The sequence below is a fragment of the Cygnus olor genome, chromosome 17, assembly GCF_009769625.2.
Source record: "Cygnus olor isolate bCygOlo1 chromosome 17, bCygOlo1.pri.v2, whole genome shotgun sequence".
Taxonomy (NCBI): Eukaryota; Metazoa; Chordata; class Aves; order Anseriformes; family Anatidae; genus Cygnus; species Cygnus olor.
In genome coordinates this window covers 1,766,209-1,791,482 of record NC_049185.1, presented here as the reverse complement: position 1 = coordinate 1,791,482, position 25,274 = coordinate 1,766,209, and the positions used below count along the sequence as shown (strand labels likewise).

Genomic DNA, 25,274 nt, shown 5'->3' with positions numbered 1-25,274 from the left:
CATCACGGGCATCCCACGAGAACAGGGACATCCCCCAGGAACAGGGACATCCTACACCACGGACATCCTACACCACGGACATCCTACACCACGGACATCCTACACCACGGACATCCTACACCAACACGGACATCCCACAAGAACAAGGACATCCCACAGGGACAGGGACATCCTACAACAACACGGACATCCCACAGCATCACGGACATCCCCCAGGAACGTGGACATCCCATGGCAGCGCGGACATCCCACAACATCATGGGCATCCCACAAGAACAGGGACATCCCACGACACCACGGGCGTCCCACAGAAATATGGACATCCTACAACAACACGGACATCCCCCAAGAACGAGGACATCCCCCAGGAACACGGACATCCGTCAGGAACGTGGACATCCCGTGGCATCACGGACATCCCGTAACAACTCAGACATCCTGTAACATCGCGGACATCCCGCCACACGGAAATCCCATGGCATCGCGGCCGTCCCACAACAACACGGACGCCCCACGGCACCGTGGCCACCCCACAACAACACGGCCATCCCGCAGCGTGTCCGTCCCAAGCAGCGGGACGGGGCCAGTGGCCACCCATGGGTGCTGCGTCCCCGGGGTCACCGCTGGCACCCCGACACCTCCACTGCGGGGGGGATCCCCGGGGGAACGGGGCCGGGCTGGGGAACGGGGCCGGGGCGCCGCGGGAGGGCACCGAGGTGGCCCCGGGCCAGCCCCATGTCCCGGTGGCTTTGGGATCGGGGCCGGGGATCCCGCTGAGGGGGGGCTGCCTGGGGAGGCTGCGGAGCTGGGGGCACCCCGGGGGCACCCCATGGCCCCACAGACACCCCACGCGTGCCCCAAAGGTGTCCTGTTGACACCCCTGTGGACACCTCGTGACCCCACAGATGCCCCAAGAACAGCCCACGGACACACTGTGGGTACCCCACGGACACCCCATGGCCCCACAGACACCCTGTGACCCCACACATTCCCTACGGACATCCCACACGTGCCCTGTGGACACCCTGTGGGCACCCCACGGGCACCCCACGACCCCGAGGACACCCAGCGGGCACCCCACGGGCACCTCATGACCCCACAGACACCCAGCGGGCACTCCAGGGACACCCCACGACCCCCCCCCACGCCCTATGGGCACCCCATAACCCCCCACGAACCCCATAGGCGTCCCCCCCCGTCCCCCATAGACACCCCCCAGACCCCCTATGGGCGCCCCATGGGCACCCCGTAGCCCCCCCCTCACCCCATAACCCCCCACAAACCCCACAGCCCCCCCCCAAACACCCCCCCCCCACCGTATTGGCGCCCCATGGACACCCCATAGCCCCCCCAGACCCCGTACGGGCACCCCACGGACACCGCCCCATAACCCCACGCAAACCCCACAGCCCCCCCAGAACCCCCAGACACCCCATAGCCCCCTCCCGGGTCCTAGTGCCCGCCCCCCCCCACCACGCATGCGCCCCCCCGCATGACGTCACTCCGCGCCCCTCTCTCCTCCTTCCGCCAGGCGGCGCCGCACCCTCCTCGTCCCTCCACTAAGCCCCGCCCCACCCCCTCCCTCCTCCCTTGACCGACAGCCTCTCCCCCCAATCCTCACCCCTCCCTCCCCCTCTCCCCGCTCCCCATTGGCCAGAGTGCCTGTCGACCCCGAGGGCGGGGGGCGGGACGAGGGCGGCGGCGGGCCAATGGCGTGGCGGCGCCGTGAAGCTCGGCGCGGCCGGGAGCCGCCGCCATGGCGCTGCCCCCGCGGCGCTGAGCGGCCCCGGGCCCCCCCCCCGGCCCTTTTCGGCCCCCCCCGGGCCCCCCCGAGCCATGGCCGGGGCCATCGCGTCCCGCATGAGCTTCAGCTCGCTCAAGCGCAAGCAGCCCAAGACCTTCACGGTCCGCGTCGGCACCATGGACGCCGAGATGGAGTTCAGCTGCGAGGTGGGGGGGCTGGGGGCTGAGGTGGCTGGGGGGGTACTGGGGGGCTGAGGGGGTGTGGGGGAGTTGGGGGAATATGGGGGGGCTGAGGGGGTCGGGGGAGGCTGAGGGGATCTGGGGAGGGGGGGCTCTGGGGGGGCCTGAAGGGGGCCAGGGGGTATGGGGGGGGTATGGGGGGGCCTGAGGTGGCTGAGGGGGTATGGGGGGGACGTGAGGTGGCTGGGGGGGTATGGGGGGGTTGGGGGAGGCTGAGGGGATCTGGGGGGGCTGGGGGGGGGGGAGCTGAGGTGCCTGAGGGGATATGGGGGGGCTGAAGGGGTGTGGGGAGGCTGAAGGGGTATGGGGGGGTCGGGGGAGGCTGAGGTAGGTGGCGGGGGGGGCTGAGGAGGTGTGGGGGGGCTGGGGGGGCATGGGGGGGCCTGAGGTGGCTGAGGGGATATGGGGGGGCTGGGGGAGCTGAGGGCGTTGGGGGGGCTGAGTATGGGGGGGCTGAGGTGGGCGGGGGGGGGCTGAGGGGCCTGGGGGCTGCCACCCCGTGCCCTGCCCCCAGCGCAGGGGGATGTGGGGCTGTCAGAGCGGGTCCAGAGGGGGCCACGGAGATGATCGGAGCCCCCCTCCCATGGAGAAGGGGGGGCCTGGGGGCTGAGGGGGTCCGAGGGGGGCTGGGGGTCCAGAGGGGGCCGCGGAGGTGATCAGAGGCCGGAGCCCCCCTCCCGTGAAAAGGCCGAGAGAGCCGGGGGTGTTCAGCCCAAGGAAGGGGAGGCTCCGGGGGGACCTCGCTGGGGCCTTTCGGTACCTAAGGGGGCTGATAAAGACGGCAGAGCGACTCGCTGCCCGCGCAGATACTGCCAGGAGAAGAGGGCAGGGGTTTAAACCACGAGAAGGGAGATTCAGGTTTGAGGGTAGGAGGAAGCTCTTCCCTCCGAGGGGGCTGAGGCCCTGGCACAGGCTGCCCAGAGCGGCTGTGGATGCCCCGTCCCGGAGGTGCTCCCTGATCCGGTGGTGGCATCCCTGCCGTGGCCGGGGGCTGGAACCGGGGCGGGGGGGCTTTGAGGTCCCTCGCAGCCCGAGGCAGTCTGCAGTTCCCAGGGCGCCCGGACGCGGGCAGCGCAGCTCAGCCCCGGCTCAGCGCCCGTCACCGCGGGGTGCAGGGCTGAGCCCCGGGGCTGTCCCCCGGCCGCCCCCGGGGGCTGGCAGAACCCTCCCGTCGCTGCGTGCAGGTGTCCTGCCGCGTGCAGGGGTTGCGCTCTGGCCTTCGCACCGCTTGTGTCTGCTCCTGCTGCTTCTTGTTTCCTATTCTTTTTCTCGGCCCCCCGATGGTTCTCGAACGTCCCCGGCGGCGCGAGCCTCCCCCCCTCACCCCGCCGGGGGGGCCGCGGCCTCCCGGCTCTGCTCTCCCCCTTCCCCTGGCCGTGACGGAAGGGGAGCAGCTCTGAGCGGCGCGCCCGCTGCCTGCCGGGCTCGGGCTGTTCCCGCAGGGGTAACGCGGCGCTCCCGGGCCGCGAAGCTGCGGTGTCTCCGCCGAGCGCCGACCGTGGTGCCCGGGAACTCCTTCTCGTGACCAAACTTTACCGGGGCGGCCGGTCTGTGGGGACAGAACACCGCCGACTATTTCCCCCCCCCCCCTCCAAACTTTATTCCAGAGCTCTCGAGGCGCTCGGTGCTTTCCCAGGTCAGACCGCACGGGACGGAGGTGACCCAGGAGCCCCCGGGACCGTGGGGTCGGGGAGCGGCGCTGCCAGCGTGCCGTAAGCTCCCTCGGGGCTCGGAGCGCCCGAACCGGCGGCTCCTGCTCGGTGCTCGGAGGGGCGCCGGTGAAACCGCAGAGAGCCCCGCTCCCGCCGCTGCCTCCGGTCGCAGGATCCCCGGAGGGTTTGGGTTGTGGGGGACCTTAAAGCCCACCTCGTTCCAGCCCCTGCCGAACCCTCGCGGGGGCTGCGGCGCCTCTTCCGCCTCCTGGCCAAGTCGCTGCCCCCTTTTCGTGCTCCCTGTGGGAGTTCCCAGCCGGCCGTTCCACGAGAGTCAGCCTGCTGCGCGTCTGTCGGCTCTGCCAGCGGTCTCTCTGAGTTGGGACCAGGTCTAGGATAATTTGCAGGAATGCGATCTTAGTCGTAACAGTGCGATGAGGCTTTATAGTCACAGGTGGGTCTCGCTCTAAAGACCCGCGGGTTTTTTTTTGGGGGGGGGAATCTGGGAGGCGCAGGGTCGGCGTCTCCCTTTTTGCTGCCTCGGCTGAGGCTGTTTGAGCGCGCTCCCCAGTTAATCGGTAGCGCCCTGGGGAGGCGCGCGCGCATCTACCTGGCCCTCAAAAGCCCCGGTGCAGAGCCAGGCCCCGGCCGCCCCACGTTCCCCAGAGCCCCTCCAACAGCTCCCGCGCCTGGGGAGCGGGAGCGTGGCGGAAGAACGCCGTTCTCAGGCGGGTCGCTCCACGGCACGCCCCGCGCACCTCCGCCGGCGCCCGTTTGGGAAGTCGTTGCTGGCGGCGGCGCGAGGCACGGGGAGGGGAGGGAACTGTGGCAGTGCCTCGCCTCGGTGGGCTGGGCGGGTCACCCGCTGGCTCTCGCTCAATCTCCGCGCCCCGGCGGCGTTAGGGACGCCTCCGGCTCTGCTCCCGCAGCAGGGCGATGGGGGGGAAGCTGCTGGGGCCGCGTTGGCTTCGTCGCCTCTTCTTCCGCGAGCTGCCGGAGCGATGGCAGAACCTCTCCGGCCTCGTTTCCGCGGGGCTCCCGTGCCCGCGTCGTCTTCTCTCGGGGCCGTGGTTGCGGTTGGGCTCCTGGCTCCCCAGCTTCGGAGCCGCAGCACCTTCCCTGGAGGGCGCGGTTCTTCCTTGTCCCTTGCCGTGGTGCCCGGACCTGAGGCTCCTGCAGGCGGGAGGCAGCAGCGTCCCCGGCCTTAACCTCGGTCAGCGGCGGCTCCTGCGGTCCTGGGGAGGAACGAGCGGGGAGAGCTTCGCTCGGACCCGGAGAAACAGCGGGGCGAGACCCTCTTTGAGCAGCGTTTGGCCCAGCGGCAGCCTTTCTGTCGCGGCCGCGGGGATCTCCGTGGCCGAGCTGACGAAGCTCGTCCCTGGGACCAGCGGCACGCTGAGCTTTGGTGCTGAACTTCCGCGGTTTCGGGTGAGAGCCGGTGCAGCACGTCGGGCAGCGATGGGGGCTCTGCCCGGCCGCTGCGCCCGGACAAAAGGGCAGGAGGAGGAAGCGGGACGAGGTTTGTGCCCTTCCCAAAACCCTCGGGGGGGTTTTGCCCGGGTGGCTCCATGCCGCCGAGCGTCTGCAGGCGGGCAGAGAGCGGGCTGGAAGAGGCAAACCTGCGGGCAGCCGAGAGGAATAACCCGTCCCGGCTGCGAGATGACCTTGGGGAGGCGGTTGGGGTGCTGCGGCTCCTCCGTGCGCCCTCCCGCCCCCGTCCTGCCTCGCTTCCCCGCGAGCGCTCGCGGGTTCGCGCCGCTTGGTGGCCGCCGGTCCCGCAGGGGCCGTTCTCTCACCCGCCGCGGTGCCTCGGAGCGGCTTACGGCTAAGGCACAAATCCCGCTGCCTTGCGGCAGCGGCGCCGAGGAAGTTTCCAGGCGTGCTGCGCTCGGTGCCCTTCGGTTCTCGGCCACGTGCGAGGCGCGCTCGGGGCACGGATCCCCCGACTCCCTTCTGGGCGCCCCGTCCCGTGCGGCTCCCCCAGGCCCGCCCTGAACCCCCCCCGTCGCGCAGTTCCCCCGGCCGCCGGTTCCCAAGCTCCCGTCCTCGGCCCCCGTGGGTGCCCCAGGAGGTGCGTGCGCGTCGGGGGGGGCGTTAGGGGCAGAGCGCCTCGCTCCCTGGGGCGCGAGCTCGGGTTTTGCTGCGACGGGCTGCCCCTCCCGTGGGCTCTCGGGTTCGGGCAGGCGGTGCCTTTCGACACCGGAGGTACCTGAGGAAGGAACGGCCTTGGGAACGCTCTCCTGGAGGCTGGGAGGCGGCGCTGCCCCATTCCCCGGCTGCTCTGGTGGCCGTGCCCCCCGCTGCCAGCTGGAGGAGCCCCCGCAGCGCCGCCTCCGCCTTGGGCAGCCCCGAGGAGCGTGCCCCGGCTGCGCCATCCGCGTGGCTACGCCTGGGCGCCTCTGTTGGCCTCCTCGGTGCTTAACGGAAATAGGTTTTAATTAAAAGCTCGTTATCGGGTTGTCGGGAGGCATTAGTAAATAAAAACAACTTTTACGGCCCTGTCTCGTGGCTCCTCGGGAAGTGGCGACTGCGAGTGTTTGACATCTGCTTGGGTAAAAAAAAGCAGAAGAGTATCGACCGTTTGGTCCCCCCTTTGCTCCAAATGGGCGTCAAACCCAAATAAATGGCGCTCTGGGGGCGCCCCCTCGTTACCACTGGGGGTCCAGGAGGAGAAAAGTCGCGTCTGCGGCCTCCAAGCTGCCTCGCTTGGGGCTGGGAGCCGTTGGGGGGGGGGGCTCGGCGGCGTGTCCGCGTGTCCCTTCCAGGCCGCTGGCACAGACCGAGCAGCCCGGGAGGGGACAGCGCAGGCACGGCCGCATCCTGCCCCCTCCGCAGCTGGGGCAGAGCTGCTGGGGCCCTGCGGGCCTCGGGTGGCTGCCGCGGAGCTTTTTGTGGGCGGAGGGAGCTTGAGGTCGGCGCGGCGCGTGGCCCCGAGGGGACGCTCCTGCCCTGCGCCTCCGCCTGGTGCTTGTAACACCAAGGTGTCCTGCTTCAGCGCGGGCACAGGGCAGGGTCCGGAGCTGCCAGGCCGCCCGCACGGCCCTCGGCTGCACCTCCCGGCGCCCGCGGGGGGCTTTTGTTCTCTTTTATGGCCAGGAGATGTGGCGGCGGTTAGGGGCCGATCGGGCGAGGAGGGCTAAAGGTCCTCCGGGTCCGGAAAGCGCTCGGGGCTCGGCTCTCCGAGGCTGCCGCCTGAGTGCGGATCGCTGCCTGAGGTGCCGAGGTGTGGGAGGAAGCCGTGTGCCCCGCACTGAGCGGGGCTGCTCTTCCCTTCCGGCATGTCACGGGGGCGACTCGGCGCGGCCGGGAGGCGTCTGCGCGGCGTCGCGCTCGGAGGCTGCGGCGCCGTGCCCCGGGACCGCTAAGCGCGTCCTCCTGCCCGAACGCCCGCGTGCGGGGACACGGCGCCGGCGTAATAGCAGCAGCCCCCGACCCCCCTGCAGGGCCGCACCCCAAAACCCGCGCGCCTGCAGAAGCGGGAAAGCCGCGGTTTGGATGCGGCCGCTCTGCTCCGTCTGAAACCTCGACGTAACCTCGCTCTGCAAGTGACGGTCGGGAGGAGATTGGCCGCCGTCCGAAGCCTCCCGCGCCAGGCTGGGGGCTCGTTCTGGGCACCGGAGGCGAGCCCGGCGTGTGAAACGAAGGCCTCATAATTACAGCGCTGCGAAACCTGCTCCTCCCGGTGCGTTTGACCTCGAGGCGCTGCCTGTGCCCCGCAGGAATCGCGGAGAGGCTGCGGCGAGGCGGCCCGGGGCGCTGCTTTTCGGGGGGTGGCGTCGGCTCCCATCTCTTCGGCGCGCGTGGGTACCCCGCGAGGGGGGCGAACGGCGAGGGGCTCGTTCCGTGGCACGCAGCCCCGAGCTCACCCGGCTTTGCCCACAAGGCGGCAGTGGGAGACAGCGGGAGCGGCGCTCGGCCCCGCGCCAGCTCCGTGCCGGGCCCCGCGTTAATATTGGTGCTGCCCAGGTGGCACCAAGATGGGGTTGTGCTGACAGGAGAACGTGCCCAGAGCCCCTTGCCCCGGGGCTTTGGAGCAATGGCCACGTGTCTCGGCCCAGCGATCGCTTCCACCGTGCAGACGGAGCACCAAAGTGGCTTCGGCGTATTCGATCCATCTGCTTCATGGCCCTCCTCGCCTTCCGGCCTCCCCGCGCCTCCTGGTTTTACGGACAAAGTCCAGCAGCAACGTAGCTGCCGCCGCGAGCTTCTCCGAAGGGCACGGCCTCTGAGCACGACGCTTGGAGCTTCTCTCCGCCCCGAGCCGCTGTTATCGCCGGCGTTTTCAGCACGAAGCGCGGTTTGCCCCGATCGAAACGCGCTCGGAGGGAACCGAGCCGCGGTTGTTTTCCCAGGCTCTCGTCTCCTCGTACCTGTGCGGGGTCGGCAGCTCTGGGCGGGCGCCGTCGAAGCGTCGGTCGTTTCGCTCCTGGTTTTCGGGAGCGGGTCGTGCCCTCGTCTGCCCGACCCCGTTGGAGGTGGGGTGGGGGCTCCTGGGGCTGGAGGCAGACCCCTTAAAGCTACTGAAGGGCGGTTCAGAGGGATACGAAGATGCTTATTTTTTCTTTTCGTGCCGATAACCCGCGGGGGTGCGTGGTTCAAAAGGGGCCTGAACCTCTGCTTGCTCCCGGTGGGTCGCTGGAGGGAGAAGCAGAGGGACCTCACGGTGTCGTTTGGGCGGGGGAGACGTTTCGGTTTCCCAGTCAAAAAAAAAAAAAAAGAGTGGATTCGGTTGAGTGGAAACAATTCTAAAGGCCATCTTTATAACTCTGCTTCCCCTTCCTGTTCCTGCAGGTGAAGTGGAAAGGGAAGGACTTGTTTGACTTGGTGTGCAGGACGCTGGGGCTCCGAGAAACCTGGTTCTTCGGACTGCAGTACACCATCAAGGACACGGTGGCTTGGCTCAAAATGGACAAGAAGGTCGGAACCAAATTCCCTTGGCAGGTTGTGTGGGGTGGCAGAAGGGGGTGTACTTTCCCCTTTCTCTGAACGCTCGGCTGTTACGCGTGATCCAGAAGTGAAAGGGGAGAAGTGTGTTTAAATCCCAGAGCCGTGAGGTCCGTAAGCCAAAACGGGAAGAGCTGGCAGAGATTCCTCACCCCGTCTCCTTCGGGGCAGGTGAAGCCTCAGCCCGTGCAGATGGGCTCCGCTTGAGGCGTTTCGGGGACGGCCGTGCTGGGACGCTGGGCTTCAGGAGGCCCAAAACGTGACTGCGGCCTTATGGCTTCCCCTAGTCTGTGCCCCTGGGCATCAAACCCTTTAGCAGAAGAGTGAGGCCGCACCTGGGTTTCTTTTGTTGTCGAATGCACCAAGGGCTGCGGAGGAGGAAGGAGTGCAGAGGAGGTGGGGGTGAGGAGCGGAACGCTCCCCAAATCTGCGAGCCTCTGGGCTGCCCAGCAGTTAGAGGAGCGATCGATGTGGCTCCGTGTGCGTCCGGACGAGGTTGCGCTAGAGCGGGCGGCGGCTGTGCCCGAGGGAGCTCTTGGTGCCTCTCGTGCCCTGCCAAGGCTTTAAGCTAACGCCGATCTGAACCGGACAGCGCCAGCAAAACAGGAGGGTGGCGAGGAGCAAGCGTGAAATACGGGGCGAGGCGGTGAGGGGACCGACCTGAAGGTCTGCCGGTGGCGTGGCAGGACGCAGCAGCGCCGCGCGGGGCTGGAGGAGGCACTGTGCTCACAGCGGGTCGGGCTCAGCCTCGGCTGGCTCGTTTCGCATGCTCTTTGTTTTCTCGCACCGTTCTGAGCGTCAGGAATGTTTGTTTGTTTTCCTTTTTGAACTCTGCTTTCTGACCTAGGTAGGTTGTTTTATCCCTCCTAGACGTCTGAAGTGCTTGACAAAAGACGTGTTGATCTGAACAGAAAGTAGCGGTGTGCCAGCTGCTGGAGCTAGGGCGCGGAAGCAGCTAGAAGGAGTAGCTGAACGGCTCTTGTATCCCACAGGTTCTGGATCACGATGTGCCAACAGAGGAGCCTGTCACCTTCCACTTCCTAGCCAAATTTTATCCGGAGAATGCAGAGGAGGAGCTGGTCCAGGAAATCACGCAGCACTTGTTCTTCCTGCAGGTGAGCGCGCTGCTTTCCAGCCGGGGGGTGGAAGGAGCCAGGATGAGCCGGAAAGTTCTGAGAAAGTTGGTCAGCAAAACGTGGGCTCCTCGTCGTTACGCTCACGCCCCCCCCGAGTGCAGTTGTCCTCAACAGCAGAAGTTCCTTAAAATAGGTCAGAGATGGGTGGAGCGGTCACAGGTGCCCAGACGCGCAGGAACCTGGCCGTCAGGAACGATTAGGTGATCTGTAACATCGGCGTGTGGTAGCCAAGGAAGATGAATCTGTCAGCTGCGGGCACGCATGACACGCAGAGCCTCGGCGCCTGCCTCTCTGCGGGGTGTGGGTGTCAGTTGTGCTGAGAGCTGGCGATCGCCTTCCGAAGCGATCGCGTTGTTGTGGGGAGCCGGGGAACTTCTTCCTCAAGCGCAGAACGCAGACAGCCCGCTTCGTGTTCCGGCGGGACGAGGTCTGCCTCTTCACAAATCAGCCGTCAAATAACTGGAGCAGAACATCCCAGAAGCACGGCGCCGGCAGGAGCTGGTGGCGGGAGGAGAAGGGGAAACCTGGCTGTCCCACCCGCACCTGCAGCTCGGGCTCTTGTGCCGAGCGTTTGGAAACTGCGGCTAACAGTTCTTCAGGCTTTTTTTTTTTCTTTTTTATTTGAAGTACTCCACGAAAGGCGTCCTGATAAATCAGCTCGGGTGATGTTGTAGCAGTGCTGCGCGGCGCTGGTAATGAAGTGCTTCTATCGCAGAAGCTTTCCCTTTCAGACAAGATCAATTTTCTGAAGCTGTTTCCTATAAAGGGTTGTGTGAAAAAGATCTGAGGGCGGGAGTGTTCCAGGCAGTAGAACGGTCCCGGTCAGATCCCCGGGTACTCGCTGGGGTGTCTTAGCTGCTCCGTGGCTGTTAATTTGAAGTTGCTCTACACCGAAGTCGGAGCGGCCTGAGTTCAGCTGCTGTTGGAAACATTGCTTTAGACTTGAGGGTGCCCTGTCCTTTGTGACGGGCACAAACGTGAGCTCCCCGGCTCCTTGGTGCTCCTCCCAGTTCCCAAGTTCGTCTTTGTTCTTCGGAGCTAGAGGACTCGAAACGCAAAGTGCTGCTGTTAATTTCCAAAGTCTGCCTTGTGCTCTGGTGTCTCCTTCGGGCTATTTTTAAATGTCCGATTTGCCACGGGTTTCAGGCTTGATAAGGAAAAACGCTTTTGGCATCTTTGAAAAGAAGAAAACGAGAGGAAAAGCAGTTAAAGCTGCATTTTAAAAATGCAGACTGTGACTTTTCTGCCAGGATTTCTGATGATAGGAGGGGAGCCTGTGTTCCTGTGCTGGGTGAGAGCAACAGGGACACACACAGGCTTGGAATCTCCCCTCTGTGTCTTAATGCAGGGGAATCTTTTCTGTGATTATGTTGGAAGTGACTTTGGGGATGCAAAACCTGCCGTCCGTTCAGATCGGTATTGCTGCATCTCTGTGACGATCCATTCAGGTCTCCTGGCAAAATAGCACTTTTTTTTTTTTTTTTTTTAATAGGAAAATTAAGTGTGCAAAAGCATAAAACACCGCACGTGACAGGTTTAATTTTTTAACGCACAGAAGCCGGGAAACATAAAGCAGTGGCTTTGGGGAGCTGCACGTTGGCTCTCCGGGGAGCGTGCGCAGGAGCTGCCCGCTGCTAAAAGCAGCGCCCCAGAGGCGACCTGCAGCTCTCCTTGCTCTCGGTGGGACTGGAGCGAGTTGGCCTCCAGCACAAACGAGCACCGACTCCTAACGAGGCCTGAATATCCCGGAGCAAAACCTTTGTGTGCTCGGGGACTGAGCTGCAAACTTTGTTTTCTTTTTAACCTAGCGTTGTGTATAGATGTCACACCAACCCCTAGCTTATGCCTGAGAAGGTTTTATCTCCGCACCTACACGCGAGCTCTTTTCTCCCTCTGCCTTTCGCAGTGGGTTACAGGTTCTGTCATTTTCCACGTATAAATTTAGTTCTTCTCGCAAACCTGTCTGAAAAAGGTGGCCTGTGAAAGCCTGAGCCCTTCCCTCCAGAGACACCAGCCGCTTCCTGGGCCTGAATAGTAACTGGCGTTAGGCAAGTTGTTGACTGTGGGGTTGACAGCCCCGGTTAAAACGAACCGCAGCCATCTGCTGCGACAGTCGCGCTTTGCACCGCTTCGCTGAACGTGTGTTCCGTGTCCTTTATTTCCGGGGGCAGGTGAAGAAGCAGATTTTGGACGAGAAGATCTACTGTCCTCCCGAAGCTTCTGTCCTGCTGGCCTCGTACGCCGTCCAAGCCAAGGTAGGCACGGTGGGAGGGGTTCCCAGGGGCGTGCTGGCGTGGCTCCGGGGAGCCAGGCGCTCTGCGACGTACCTGCTTCCCGAGGCAGGGGGAGTTATTAAAAATTCACAAGTGACGGGACTACACTGGCGGCTGCCTTCTCAGCACTGCTGCTTTTTGGCTGCCTTTGGACGTTGGGCAGATTTTGTTTTCTCTTTCCAGGGCTCTTTAGCAAGCACTGAGCCTCTGGGCTGCAGGGCCCGCTTGAGTGTGGGTTACTGCCGGAGCAGGTGAATTCCCAGAGCCCCGTCTTTTTTGAATCTCCTCCCTGCTTTTGCTGTTGTAGCCAGCAGCAAACCAGCAATGGGACCGACAGCTCCACGGCTTGTCGTCGTGAGAACGGCTTCATTTTGAGCGCTGCAGTTTGCCCCATAAATGTTGTTGCAGTGGTAGAGGTCTCTTCCTGATTCCTCCCTTTGTCTGAGGCTTGATCATGGATGTTCGGCCTCGCTAGGCGGAGGGAAAACTCAACGGTCATTAAGTTCCCCTTGTCCCGTGGCTGAATTCTACTTTAGACCCAGAGTCAGTGTTTTGCCAAGGATTTGTTTAAAAGAGCCCTGTTCTCTAGTCTGGAGCGTGCAGCAGCCAGAAGCAGAGGGAGCAGCCCCGGGTTCGGAGGTGGGGACACCTTGCTGGAGAGAAGTCGTTTATCCCCGTAATGTCACATGAACTTAACTGAGTTTTCCAGCTAATCTCCAGCTTGTGTGCAAAGCTAATGTCGTTGGAAAGGAAGAGGAGTTGCTGGAGTCCGATGGCAGTCCAGCTCCATTATCACCACAGCTTCGTGGGCATAGTCAGCAACTTGTGGGTGCTCTTCAGGGAGAGGTTTTGGCTTGCAGAGCCGCAGCCGGGTGTCTGTGCCCGGGTCTGGCCCCTCTGCCCGTCCCCGAGGAGCAGCAGGGCAGCTCTGATCCGTGAGACCTCCCTCGCTGGCCGTGCAGGACGGGGGATTTGCCTCTGTCGCCTGAAGAGGGCCCGATCCAGGCTCGGTGCAAGTGGTCTGATCGTGAGCCCTGTCCTCAGCGGTGGCTTTTCCTGGTAATTAGTATTCCTCATAACCCGTCGGTCCGTGCCCAGTTTGTCTGAATCCAGCGCTGGGTGGCGTGCAGCAATACTGCGTTTGAATGCTTGGATTCGCTAAAAAAAAGATGCTTTCTTCTCATAGAGTATTGATGAAAACATATTTTGTTAGAGAGACTGATTGGCCAGGGAAAAAGAGTTGCTTTAAAAACTGTTTCTATCTGTATGAAACACCCACCACTCTTCTCAGAGTAAACGCGCGCTTTGCTTTTTCTCCTTTGACCTGCCGAGCTGAGGATCCCAGGGGATGACACGTCCCCTTGCCAGAATGAATAAACCGCTGGGTGAGTGCTGAGGAGGTGGACGGGGATCGGGGCACGTCTCCTCGTCTTGCAGATCCTGATTCTGCAGAGGTTGGGAGGAGGTGGAAGAGGGGTGCCTTTTCTTGTCTTAGCTAACGCGCCTCTCACGTCTGCTTTGGACGTGGCTTTTCCTTGCTGCCCCGCTTGTAACCAGGTCGGGGCAGGGCTTCCCCTTCTGCTTTCTTCCAGGGAAGGTGGAAGCGGAAAGCGTGTCCTCGGTCCCGAGCTGCAAAGAAAGATGTTGCGAGTCCCCTCCTTCCCGTTAAATAGGGTAACGGTGTCCTTTCTGGACAAGAAAGCAGCCACTGAGCCCAGTAATTTCTCTAACAACGTGCTGATTTGCATGATTAGGGGCATGGCAGCCTGACAAAGCGTCAGCGTGGTTGCATCTGATGTAGCCAGTATTTTGACAGCCAAGTTAGCACCGCTGCTCGGCCACCTACCTGAAATAACTAAGCAAGCAGGCGGGCCGTAAAAGTAAAAAGCTTATTTATTTCTATGTCCTTGGGTTCGTTTGGGGAATTACTACGTGTTTTCCCCTCTAGGCCTGCCATCAAGCCACCCACACCGCTTTCGGATGTTGGAGGTGGTTCGCGTTTCAAGTAGCGGTGAAAGACCTGGGTCTGTTGAATAACGCGTCCTTGCACAAAATGCCAACAGCTGGAAGGTTTTTCCATTTCTTGCCCCTCAGGTGCAAGTCTCTGCCCTGCTGCTCTCAGTACTTCAGATCTTGCAGCTCTTCAGCGCTAGCGCCAGGGTCTCGGATTTGTTTTGTCCCCCGAACAAACAATGTCCAGTGTTACTAGCTGGCAGCTGGACGTGCCCGTGTTTGTAGAGGCCAGCGGAAGCCAGGGGCATGAATGATGCAAAGGCAACTTCCATGTGTAACCATGAATATTAATCGTGTCGTGCAATTAACAGGAATTAAAATTCTGTGAGTTTGGAAGTAATTATTTAATTGTAAGGTCTTTAGAAGTATGTTTGCTGAATCATTTGAACCAACATATACTGCAATACTTAAGCCATTTGTTGATTTTTCAGTTGTGAATAATTAATGTCCTCATCCAGGCTCCCTCTCGGCACAGATATTCCTTTGGGACATGGCAATATTTTTCACCGTATGAAAATCACATAATCCATACCTAGGTTTGGATCTCCATAGCAGATCACAACAAAAAATAATCGCATTAATCCTATTTGCTCTTATTTTCATCCCCTAGAAATGATTTGTTTTCCACCTCTCCAAGGTTATCGGAGTTGCTAGTTCTGTATTTTTATTGCTGTTCCCTCTTGCCGTGGGTCCAAGGGACGTGCACCTGCAATGTGCTGCCGTCTGAGAAGCTCTGAGCTGGGGGACAGACGATTGCCACTGCTCAGCACCCTCCTGAATGAAATCCAGGGCGTTTTTGGTGGATTAATTGGAGCCTGAGTCAGTGTCGGCTGTGGCATGCTTCTTCTGCGTCTGAATTGGCTCCAAATCAATATTTGCGCCTTTAATCCCCGCTCGCCGTGTGTGAAGCATCCTGTGCTGGGCTGTGGGCTGCCGGTGCTGAGCTCGGGGTCTGCTGCGCGACACGGTGCTCCTGGCGTTGAAAGGGGACCGGTGCGGGACGGGTCCTGGCTTCCCGCGGGAGCACCGTGCCTGCCTCGGTCTCGTTTTCAAAATCGCCCCCGTTTTGTGCTGCGGGAGGGCTGGGAGGGAAGGAGGGCCGTTCCCCTTGCGGAACGGGTGGCTTAAGAGGGCGTTGCTGCGTCTTGTGCAGTCGGTAGTGGCGCTGCAGAAGTCCCGTTTGCCGGGCGAATGGAAATCGCCGCGTTTCCTCTACGTGCCTCACATCTGTCATCCTCTTTGCTTCAACTTGCTGGGTTATTTGAGGTGCTGCTTTCTGGCTGTTCCCTGCCCTCTTGTGCTGTAGAGGAGGTAAATTCACTTTTACATGCGCTGCAGGGACACTCGGCTTTTGAATCTGTTAATAGGCAGTTTTATTCCTCAGTCACTTGATACGCTGCTCAAGAAGATGTAAATCTAAACAAATGCTGGTAATTACTGCCTGCACTTACCAGATCCGATTTGGATTCCGCAGCCCAGTTGAGCAGCAGCCCCTCCGGCAGAAAAGCCGACACCTGCCGGAGAGGAGCCTGCAGTTGTCTGTCCAACTCCTGTCATATTTTTTTAACGTTTGTTCATTAGGAGGGTGAACAGCAGCAGAGGAAATGCCGTCTGCCTCACCTGAACTCCTGGTACCGATCAGCCTTTGGGGACAGGTCTTTGTCCGTGTCTTGATTCCCTGTCCCGCTGCTGGTGGGAAGGCAGGGACCTCCCGGCGTAGTCCTAAGCTGGGAAAAAAAACACAAGGAAACCTTGAAGAAAACAGCCTACAGAGGGAATCTTTCCCCGCGATGGAAGAAGTGTTTGCGGGGTCGTGGTGGGCATCAGCTGGCGGTGGGAGGTTTTGTTCTGCATCCCCCTCTGTCTGCTGCACGAGTAAAAGGAGGGCAAAGAAAATCCGTTTATTAAACTTCCCGAGCAGCGTATGTTCCCAGCCCTAACAGGCCGTGACGCTGGAGGATGTAAGCGGGCTGCGTTCGCTGTCTCCCCTCGGGGTGGTTAGGTAAGGTGAGGAGTTCTGTTGGTAACGCCGGCACGATGTCTCTGCTTCTTTGCAGTATGGCGACTACGATCCCAACGTTCACAAGCGAGGCTTCCTGGCGCAGGAGGAGTTGCTTCCAAAGCGGGTAAGGAGCCTGACCGAGCAGAGGAGCGAATTTCGAAGCCTGGTAGCATCTGTGTAACAACGCAGAGAGGGGCTCCGAGGGGCTGCCTGCAGGGGAGCCCCCTGCTTTGGTTTTGCTGGACCTCCCTATCGAGGCAAACAACCCAAAAAGATTTACCGAGGGAGGAGAATGCAATATTGTTCTGACATTTTAATAAAACCAGAAGCAAGTATTTTCCTTGCAGTGGTTTTCAGAGTTTCATTCTGCCTGCATGAGGGTTAAGTGAACCTGGGGAGGTCGCGGGGCTGAGCGTGCCCTGCTGGGAGAAGAGGCAGGCGCCTGTCTGAGATCAGCCGGGGGGGGCTCGGGGGTGTTGCTGGAGGCTGGGGCGTTTCTGGCTTGTTTGCTGGCTAGGGAGACGGGGACAAGAGTGGCAGGGTGACCCATGTCTCTGTCTCCCTGTGTATCTCAGGTAATAAACCTGTACCAGATGACCCCAGAGATGTGGGAGGAGAGGATAACAGCCTGGTATGCAGAGCACCGAGGCAGAGCAAGGTGAGTGTGTGCTGAGGGGCCTGTGGGTCAGGATCCCTCGCCCGGAGAGTTTCAAGGCTTGGGCAGGGGATGGAAGAGCTCTGCTAACAGCAGGGTTGATCCCAGCAAGCCTCTGTCACAGACCCACAAAAGGCAAAGAGCTTTCTTTGATGGCTGTGACTGCGCCCTGCTGGTCACTGGTGGGGTGAGAAGCACCTGCAAGGGGGCACAGAGGCCCTGGGCAAAGAGAAGAAATGGGGGTTCCCAGGCGGAAAGTCAGACTGACGAGATAGATGTATTGCTGCCACGGGCGGTAAAACGCTCTTTGTGGGAGATGTTCCTAAAGTAAGATGGATCAAAACCACAGGCCTCCCAACCCGAGATTTTCCCTTTATGCTTAGGGGATTGGGAGGGGGACAAAGCAAGGCTTGAAATGCTGCGTCTCGCCGGGCGGGCAGCAACAGCCGTTAAGATGCTGGCAAGCTGCAGGCTGGGATTTGCTGTTGGACTTTATTGATCCTGCTAGCAAAGACGGACTTGACCTGTGTGATAGAGACAGTCAAGGTTTTAAAGCATTGTGCGCGCTCAGGATCAGAAAGAGCAGCCATCTGGCTCCCTCTGATTGTGCAAACATCTGTAACTGGCCTTTTTTTTTTTGTCTGACAGAGACGAAGCAGAAATGGAGTATTTGAAGATAGCTCAGGACTTGGAGATGTATGGAGTGAACTATTTTGCAATTAGGGTGAGTGCAGGTTGGGGGTCATGTTTTCAAGGCGCGCAGGGTTCCTTGCTGGGGTAGCTCTTGTGTAGTCTTCGTCTTCTGTGCTCCCGTGAGCCTGCGAGAGGCAGCAGATGTGGGAGATGGCTGCGGCGCGTTAACCAGAGTCACCGCTGCGGTGTGCTTTGCTGCCGGGGAGGCAAAAGCCCTTTTCATATGCAGTGCCGGTGGGTCGCTGCTCAGGGCTGGTTTGTGAAGCTATCAGTGGCTTGGTTCACGTCGGATCATCTCTGAGTTGAATAAAAGGGTTTTCTGCTCTTTCCTTTCCTCCCTTAGAATAAAAAGGGCACTGAACTGCTCCTTGGAGTTGACGCCTTGGGTCTTCACATCTATGACCCAGACAACAGGTTGACCCCCAAAATCTCCTTCCCGTGGAACGAGATCCGGAACATCTCCTACAGCGATAAGGAGGTAAGGATCCATCTCCCCTCTTCTCGGGGAGCAGTACCTGTAAGAACACAATTACAATTTAAAACGACTTCTCTTAGCTCTTCTGTCTGCTGCGCTTGCTGTCACCAGCTTAGCTGAGGGCAGCTCAGCTCCTCCAGCTGAAGCCTTTATTCTCGGTCTTCCTGCAACTTTCCTGGAGTTGGGTGCACAAGAGGTCAGTTGGGAACTATTCTCTTGGTTGTTTTTTAGACTACCTCCAAACCCACCGTGTAATTCTTTTGCAAACAGAATTGCTGCTGATGTGCTTAGCCCAAATTTCACCGTTCAGGAGTTGAAATCCCTTCTTTACTGTATACGTGCTCTTGAATTGCGAGCTGTAGTGAGAGGTGTTCCTGGTGAGAAGAGCTCTTGCGTCCTGACATACCGTTACATCGTCTTGGGTTCCCAGGCGGCTGGGCTTGGCATAACAGCTGGAATCTTTTTAGGAGGCTGAGTAATGTAAGGCCACTGTAAGACAGATATTTATTAAATCCAGACTGTAAATACAAATCTTCAGAATTGTTGGCCACCAAACCCAGTGGAGAATAGCAGGAAAATTGGCTGCGGACGGGAAACCGATCCACTCAATTTTTTCAATCTGCGACTCAAAGAAAACCAGCTGCCTTCATGGTAAGGAAGAAAATTAACTTTTTAATTAAAGTGTTTTCCAATCCAGACATGATATTGATCAGGGTAAAAGCTAAAGGTTTCTCATCGGCTGCATTTATTGCATGCCTTGTGAAGTTCTGGGGGGAAAGGCCATGCTGGATTTCTTTTCACTCGGTTTCCTGCTCAGAAACAAAGAGCTCCGTAACTGTGCAAAACAGCTCAGCTCTCAATGACTTCCAAAGACTTTTCTGCCCGTGGCAGAGCAGTGCGCTGGAAGCTGTCTGATCGTGCGTTGCCTCAGAAATCTGGGGATTGAGGGCCCCGTTACTGGGCCTTGGCACAAAACTGTAACAGATCTTTCTCCTGGGGAAAGAAACTGCCACCTTCTATCAGGGCAATAATCTGCCTAATAAGATGACCACAAGTGGAACTGACGTGATAGTAAACAGGCTTAATAGCTGGCTATGACAGCTACATTGACACGACAGAGGTATTTAATCCGTTGTAACAAAGATTGACTGTTTGCGTGGAACCGAAATTCCTCCTCCGGCGTATTTCTGCTGTGGCTTTCGGTGGCTGGCGTGGATGCCGGTGGAGCCGAAGCCCGGGGACATTCACGCACGTCCGCCTGTGTGAAAGTCTTAAAAGATTGGCTCTTAAACTGACAAAACAAAACACTGCCAGGGCAAGTTCTGCTGAGCCCTTTCCAGGCAGCACAATGTATTGACAAATAGGGCTGCTGTAATGGGCAGAGGCTGCCTGCTACAGCACTAGCTCTTCAGCCAGTTATTTCTGTAGCGTGTGGGGGAGTGATGAAATATATGCATGCCTCCTGAAAAATGCAGTATTGCAGAGCACTCCATCTCTTCAAGTATCCTTTTGTTAGTTCAGAGCCTTCTGTCTATCCAGGGGCTGGGTTACTGGCACGCTTTCGGTTCTGGTGATGCCACCTTTATCCTCTTGAGAGAATCCTTGTGGGAAGGTGCTTGGAGGAGGGTAAACTCGGGACAAGGTCAGAGCTGCTCGGTTGGCACAGAGTGTCAATGCATGTTAGAGCAAGGGGATAAGATTTTGAATTGCAGAGCAGCCTTGTGACGTGGCTGCGTTCTGGAGAACAAAATGCATAGAAAAATCCTTTCGAGGAGCCCTTGCGAGTGGAGGTGCTACCAGGAAGAAGAGCTGCTCCTGTTGCCCTGTTCCCAATTCAGTCCCCCTGCACATCCGTGGGGTAGCTGCGCCGGTTCTTCCTCCCTTCCGAGGCGTCATCGTTTTCTGCTGTCCCTTCTTAGTCCTCTACAGCTTTCAGGGGAGCAGCATCTTGATTCGGGAGGCTGCGGAGCTGCCTCTGCCCTGCGCAAGGTGATCTGCGGGGGCTGCCCGCTGCTGGGCACTGCCGCTCGCCGGCAGCCTGCACGCGCGGCGCTGCCCCGTAGCGCTCCCTTTGTTCTGGCCGGAGGAGCGGTCGTCTCCTTGGTCGCTTTTGCTCCTGGTTCCCTTGCTTGGCTAAAAGCCACGGGGACAGCTCTCAGCCGTGTTTGTCTGACACTGCTGACCTCCTCTGAGCCAGAGCTTTCCGTAAGGCTTTTATAGCTGCGTTCTTATTAAATGCAGAGCACTCAGATAATTTAGTCCCTCTCTATTTTTTCCTTTTCAGTTTACGATTAAGCCATTGGACAAAAAGATTGATGTTTTCAAATTCAATTCATCAAAGCTGCGTGTGAATAAGCTGGTAAGTCTACAGACAGAGTAATTTTTATTGTCTGCAGCAGTTGTTTCTGCAGGCAGTACGAGACAATGTTCTTTTGGGGCTTTTCCTTCGAGCAGTCGGAGGGAGCGTGCTGGCCTGGATGGACTGTAGATGTGATTTGGTTTAGCAGTTACTGCTCGATCATAGCCTCTAGAAGAGAAGGGGGAAGATCAAGCCAAGCTCCTTCACAGAACCTCTCCCCCACTCCTCTGTTTTTGTGCTCCCTTTCTGAGCTCTCAGGGTACATCTGACCTGCATGGCAGAAGCACGTAGTAAGTAAAACTTTCTTCTCACCCCAGTCTTTGCTCCAAGTTCCTTTTCTTCTCCTGCCGATCCCTTCCCTTCTGCCCTGTGGCGTAGGTTTCTCTCTTTTGGGGGGCACCGTTACCAGAGTTACAGCCCTGGCTTTTTCAAGGCTGGTCCCCACTCAGGACACTCTCCTGGTACGAGAACAGAGGGGAGCACATTTAACTGCTCTGCCCAGCGTCCGTGTGGGAGGCCAGCTTTAGCTGGTGTTCTGGATTTAGTGTCTGGAGGTGTCCAGTTGCCTTTGGAGCTTAGATCCAGGTTCTGGAGCAGCTGTGCGCTGTTAAGTCGCACAATGGGCCTGTGGAAGGCAGAAGGGGCTATCTTTCCCATCCTTGTGAGAGGGGGGGGAACTTCGCTGTCCTGGCTATGGGCTGTCCCGTACTTGCATGCCGTGGGGAAGAGGGGCTTGCTCACTACGGCTTCATTCCCTGTGCTCATCAGGGTCACAGTGCTGTAGCTCCTCTGACTCCAAAGAAGTCCCTTGTGGTTTGTGAAACGGAAGACAGGCTTGCGAATTGGTCCTTTCAGAAAAGAATCAGAGCTTAGGAAGTTGCTATTATTGCTGAAAAATATTCTGAGCTTTCACTCCTCTGCGTACCGCCCCCCGTGCTTTGCTAACTCTCCCCTATTATTGCCACTTCCCTTGTCTTCCTCCTTGGGTAGCAGAAGAAATCACACAGAGGCTCAAAAGCCTTCAGCAAGGATACCTGAAGGTGTGCAAGGTAGCTCTTGATAAGCCTTCTGTTTGTGTGTAATCTTGCTCACGATGGAAAATATTCCCCCCCCCCCCTTTTTTTTTTTTTTTTTTTTTTCCGTCTGAGTGCTTTAACCGCCCTTTTGGGAGAAGACGCAAGTTAATCTTGAGCCTCAAGAAAGGGAGCAGTGAGAGCTGGGGAATTGGCTGGAGCTGTAGAAGGCTGGTTCATTACCTGACCTAATGCCTCCTCGGGGCTGGTCACCCCAACCCACACCACGCCGCGTGGCCGCGCTGAAAGCTCAGCTCTGCAAAGGGCTGGTGGCCAGGGCGTTCGGCGCGGGCCCGAGGCTGTGCCTTGCTCCCTGCCCCTCGCGTGGGTACGAGGGCTCAGAGTTTGGGGTCAGTGGGTGGCAGTGCTTACCAGCACCAAACGTAGCCCTTTGTGTCAGGGGTCCAAACACCTCGGCACCACGCCTACAGCTGTTTCTCTCCGCTCTTCACCCTTGACCGGAATAGATCCTTCAGCTGTGTATCGGGAACCACGATCTCTTCATGAGGAGGAGAAAGGCAGACTCGTTGGAGGTCCAGCAGATGAAAGCGCAGGCGAGGGAGGAGAAAGCCAGGAAGCAGGTGAGAGACGTCTCGTGCAACCAGGCCGGGAGCCAGACTCGGAAACGCAAATGAACTTGGGGAGGAACAGTCTCCAGAATGGCATCAAGCACATGGAGCAGCTTTGAGGGAAGGTCCAGCCCAACAGCTCTCGTTAGCAGCTTGCTCTCGCCCTGCCCGTCGTTCTCCCCTTGGCTCCGGAGGTCGGTGGCAGCCGGAGTCCAGCCCCCGCGCTCGGGAGCGGAGCTGGGAGGACGGCAGGGCAGAGCGAACCTGGCTGTCCCAGAGGTGGCTGCGCGTCCTGCCCTGCCTCCTGTTGTGCCGGGGAGACGGAGCGTGTTGGGCTGGCTGCTTGTAGCTGGAGCAGGGGCTGTGAGGGGGAGCTGCGCTCTGCTGTGGCTCTTCGTCTCGTTTTTCTAATTACTCGGTGATGGAATGCACACCGACGGGCCGGGGCGCGCAGCCTGCATGCTAATTTCCGCGCTGGCCTCCGTTATCTGCCGCAGGTCAGCCCAGGCAGCGAAAACGGCTCTTTGGAGGCAGCAGTGTGTAGCCAATGAGTATATATCAGCAAATTGGATTGTATGAATCATTGTTTTCTGCTCGTAGACCTCTTCTACTCACTGAAACCCACACAGCTAATCTGAGCACTGCTGCTCGGAATGTAAATGTCCGTTTCACACCAGAGCCGCTAGATAGCAGCAGCAGAAACCGAAGCAGCCACTTGCACCGGGAGAGTCTTGCTCTCAAGGGACTGCTAATTTGGTGCACTTCGTTTGGTTTCGAGCATGTCCACAGAGTGCTGGAGCTAGGGCTGAGCTGCTTGTCCTGCAGGCACCTCCTGAAGCACTTCTGCCTCCTGGGGTGGCAGGAGGGGCCAGGACACGAGTCCCGCTGCGAGGGCAAGCAGGGCAGCTCCGCTGGGCAGCAGGGCTTCTGCCTCCTGCGGGGATTCCCCTGGTCGGAAAGGAGCGGCTGTTAGCGGAGTTAAAGGTCCTCCTCGGAAGGAGCAGCGTGGTGCCCAGGCGCCGGTGGCTTCAGAGGCAGGTTTTGCAGTCTCGTGTGAGGTTTTTTGAAGTGTTTGGATAATGCAAATTGGAGCTGAGACCTTGTGTTGGGCTGCTGGGAGAGGTGAGGGGGGTGACGCACGGGTGCTGAGGGTGAGCAGAACTTTACTCTTCCCCGGAGCTCTCCAATTTAGAGCTCTGGTGCTCGTCAGGAAGGGTCAGGCTTCTGCTCGGGCTGCCCGCTCCCGAGCTAGCCACCGTGCCGTCTGGCACGTTCTCTCCTCCCTCCCCAGGATCCACAGCTGTTAACTGGTTCCAAACAGTCCCTTTACATCAGGACTCCTTGTTAATGGGAGTCCTGAGTGGGCTGCAGATCGTAACGATAATTGATGAAGGGAGCCTTTAATGGAAGGAAGCCGAGCCGCCGGAGCAGTGGGTGTCCTGCCTTCAGAACGCAGTTGGTGTCCGAGGAGCCGAGAAATGTCTTGTCACACTTATTTCCCTTATTAAACCCGGCAGGTGGCCTGCGCGATGCTGCGAGCCCTGGGTGTAGCGTGGATATTTATAATGCACCCGGCCCCGTGGCGCTGGAGCGCTCAAGCCCGGCGTGTTAATTAGCCCGATGGCTCCCTTTGGCCGCTTGGCGAGCAGAGAGGCAGCTGCGTGGCACGCTCTGGCTGCACGAGAGGGGGGAAGAGGCGGCGGGTTGTCTCACGTGGCTCGTATTTCCCCTCCTGGGGAAGCGTTGCCGTTTTCTGCAGCAGGAGGGGGTTGTTGTAGGGACAGGTAGAGGTGGCCACGATCTTTGTGGCCTCCTCTGTAAGCGAAGAGAAGCATGCGGCACTCCGGGGTAGGTGTGTGCGTGTCCGAAAGGAGCAGTCACCGCGTCCCTCAGGCTCCTGCCTGGCCACGTGTCAGTATCGGATGTTCTGAGGGTGCCCTCAGCCCGCCCGTAAGCCTGGTCTAGCTGTCAGCTCGACTTGCCGTGAGTAACTCCAGCAAGAGCTGGAGCTCCAGGGACCCTGCTTGCCTGAGCCTGCCCTGCGCGGCTGCTCAGGAGACGCTGTCTGGGGACATAACCACCTGCAGCAGCCTGTGGGGCGACAGCCTGCCCAGGGAGGAGGGGATTGTCTCGGAGCGGTGCCAGCTTCTTCAGAGGAGCAGGGTGCTCAGTGTGGTGTGACCGCAGTACAGTCACAGCACCCCGTTCAGTGAAGCCCCCCTCGCTGACGAGCAGAGAGAAGGAGGCAGCGCAGGCCTGTGCTCAGAGCCCCAAGCAGTGCCTAGTTTCTAGTCCTGTGAAAAGCATTTCTAACGTGTGTTGTTTCTCCGTGCTTTCCCCTATCCCTTTGTCATAGATGGAACGGCAGCGCCTGGCCCGAGAGAAGCAGATGAGAGAAGAGGCTGAGAGGACGAGGGATGAGCTGGAGAGAAGGCTGATGCAGTTAAAGGAAGAGGCGACAATGGCCAACGAGGCCCTGGTAAGTGTCTGGGCAGCTGTTTCTCGAGGCACTGCAGCTGTTCGTGACTCTTTCCGCTGCTGAAGCGTTTTAGGAGGCACATTGCGACTGCTGTGTGGCTGTTCTCAAACTGCCACTGGTGGACAGCGACCGGGAGGCTGGATGGAGCTTACTGCATCCAGGCAGCCTGCTGGGGCAGGGGCACGAAGGAAAACGAATTGGGACAGAGCCTGGGCACATCCAGGTCTTGGCTGCAGAGGCTGCAGGCTTTTGTGGAAGGGGGAGAGAGGGGCTCGATGAGCCGCGGTGGCCGTGTGGAGCGAGCGGCTCAGGGCCCTGCCCCGGGGGCTGAGAGCATATCTGGGGAGGCGTTCGGTGTGCTCGATGGCTTAACGTGCGTTAATTCTCAGATGAGGTCTGAAGAGACGGCAGACTTGTTGGCTGAGAAGGCTCAGATCACAGAGGAGGAGGCCAAGCTCCTGGCTCAGAAAGCAGCGGAGGCTGAGCAAGAGATGCAGCGGATCAAAGCCACGGCCATCCGGACGGAGGAGGAGAAGCGGCTGATGGAACAGAAGGTGCTAGAGGCAGAGATGTTGGCACTGAAAATGGCGGAGGAGTCGGAGAGGAGGTCAGAGGGTACAACCTTGCAGCTGCCTCTGCTTTGCTTTCCAGCCCCATTCTGACTTAGCACGACAGCGGCTCACGCCTTACGTTAGTCCATCCGGCAGTTTGCAGCGAGCCCTCGGCCTCCGTGCATGCACAGCAGCAAACGGCCCCCAGGCTGAGCTCGTTTCTCCTTGTCTCACGCTTTGCCACAGCTAGGCTGTCCCTGAACGGGAAACGGTACGGGTACGGCAGCCGCGGCCCTGAGCTTTCCCTGGGCTGGAGCTGGAGACCCTTCTCTGAAATGCGGGGGGGGAGAGAGATCCGTGGTGAAAGCCACGGGGAAAGGGGCTGGCAGCTGGCGGGGGAGAGGGTGCTGCGGGCCT

The 25,274-nt window shown here is 59.4% G+C and overlaps 1 protein-coding gene across 6 annotated transcripts in view; it reads left to right on the top strand.

The window, feature by feature from the left end:
• Nucleotides 1–1,719: 1,719 nt before the first annotated feature.
• The window catches only part of NF2 (neurofibromin 2), a 41,217-nt gene continuing 17,662 nt past the window's right edge, over nt 1,720–25,274 (top strand). For 3 of the 6 annotated variants that reach the window (XM_040576931.1, XM_040576934.1, XM_040576935.1), the window contains exons 1-12: nt 1,721–1,950; nt 8,427–8,552; nt 9,572–9,694; nt 11,887–11,970; nt 16,059–16,127; nt 16,579–16,661; nt 17,307–17,382; nt 17,695–17,829; nt 20,111–20,185; nt 21,726–21,839; nt 24,184–24,306; nt 24,696–24,913. In XM_040576931.1, coding sequence (XP_040432865.1) covers nt 1,837–1,950; nt 8,427–8,552; nt 9,572–9,694; nt 11,887–11,970; nt 16,059–16,127; nt 16,579–16,661; nt 17,307–17,382; nt 17,695–17,829; nt 20,111–20,185; nt 21,726–21,839; nt 24,184–24,306; nt 24,696–24,913 — 1,340 coding nt within the window. In that variant the 5' untranslated portion in view covers nt 1,721–1,836. Of the gene's footprint in view, nt 1,951–8,426; nt 8,553–9,571; nt 9,695–11,886; nt 11,971–16,058; nt 16,128–16,578; nt 16,662–17,306; nt 17,383–17,694; nt 17,830–20,110; nt 20,186–21,725; nt 21,840–24,183; nt 24,307–24,695; nt 24,914–25,274 lie in introns of all 6 variants that reach the window. The other 3 variants (XM_040576933.1, XM_040576936.1, XM_040576937.1) reach the window with 2 other exon arrangements.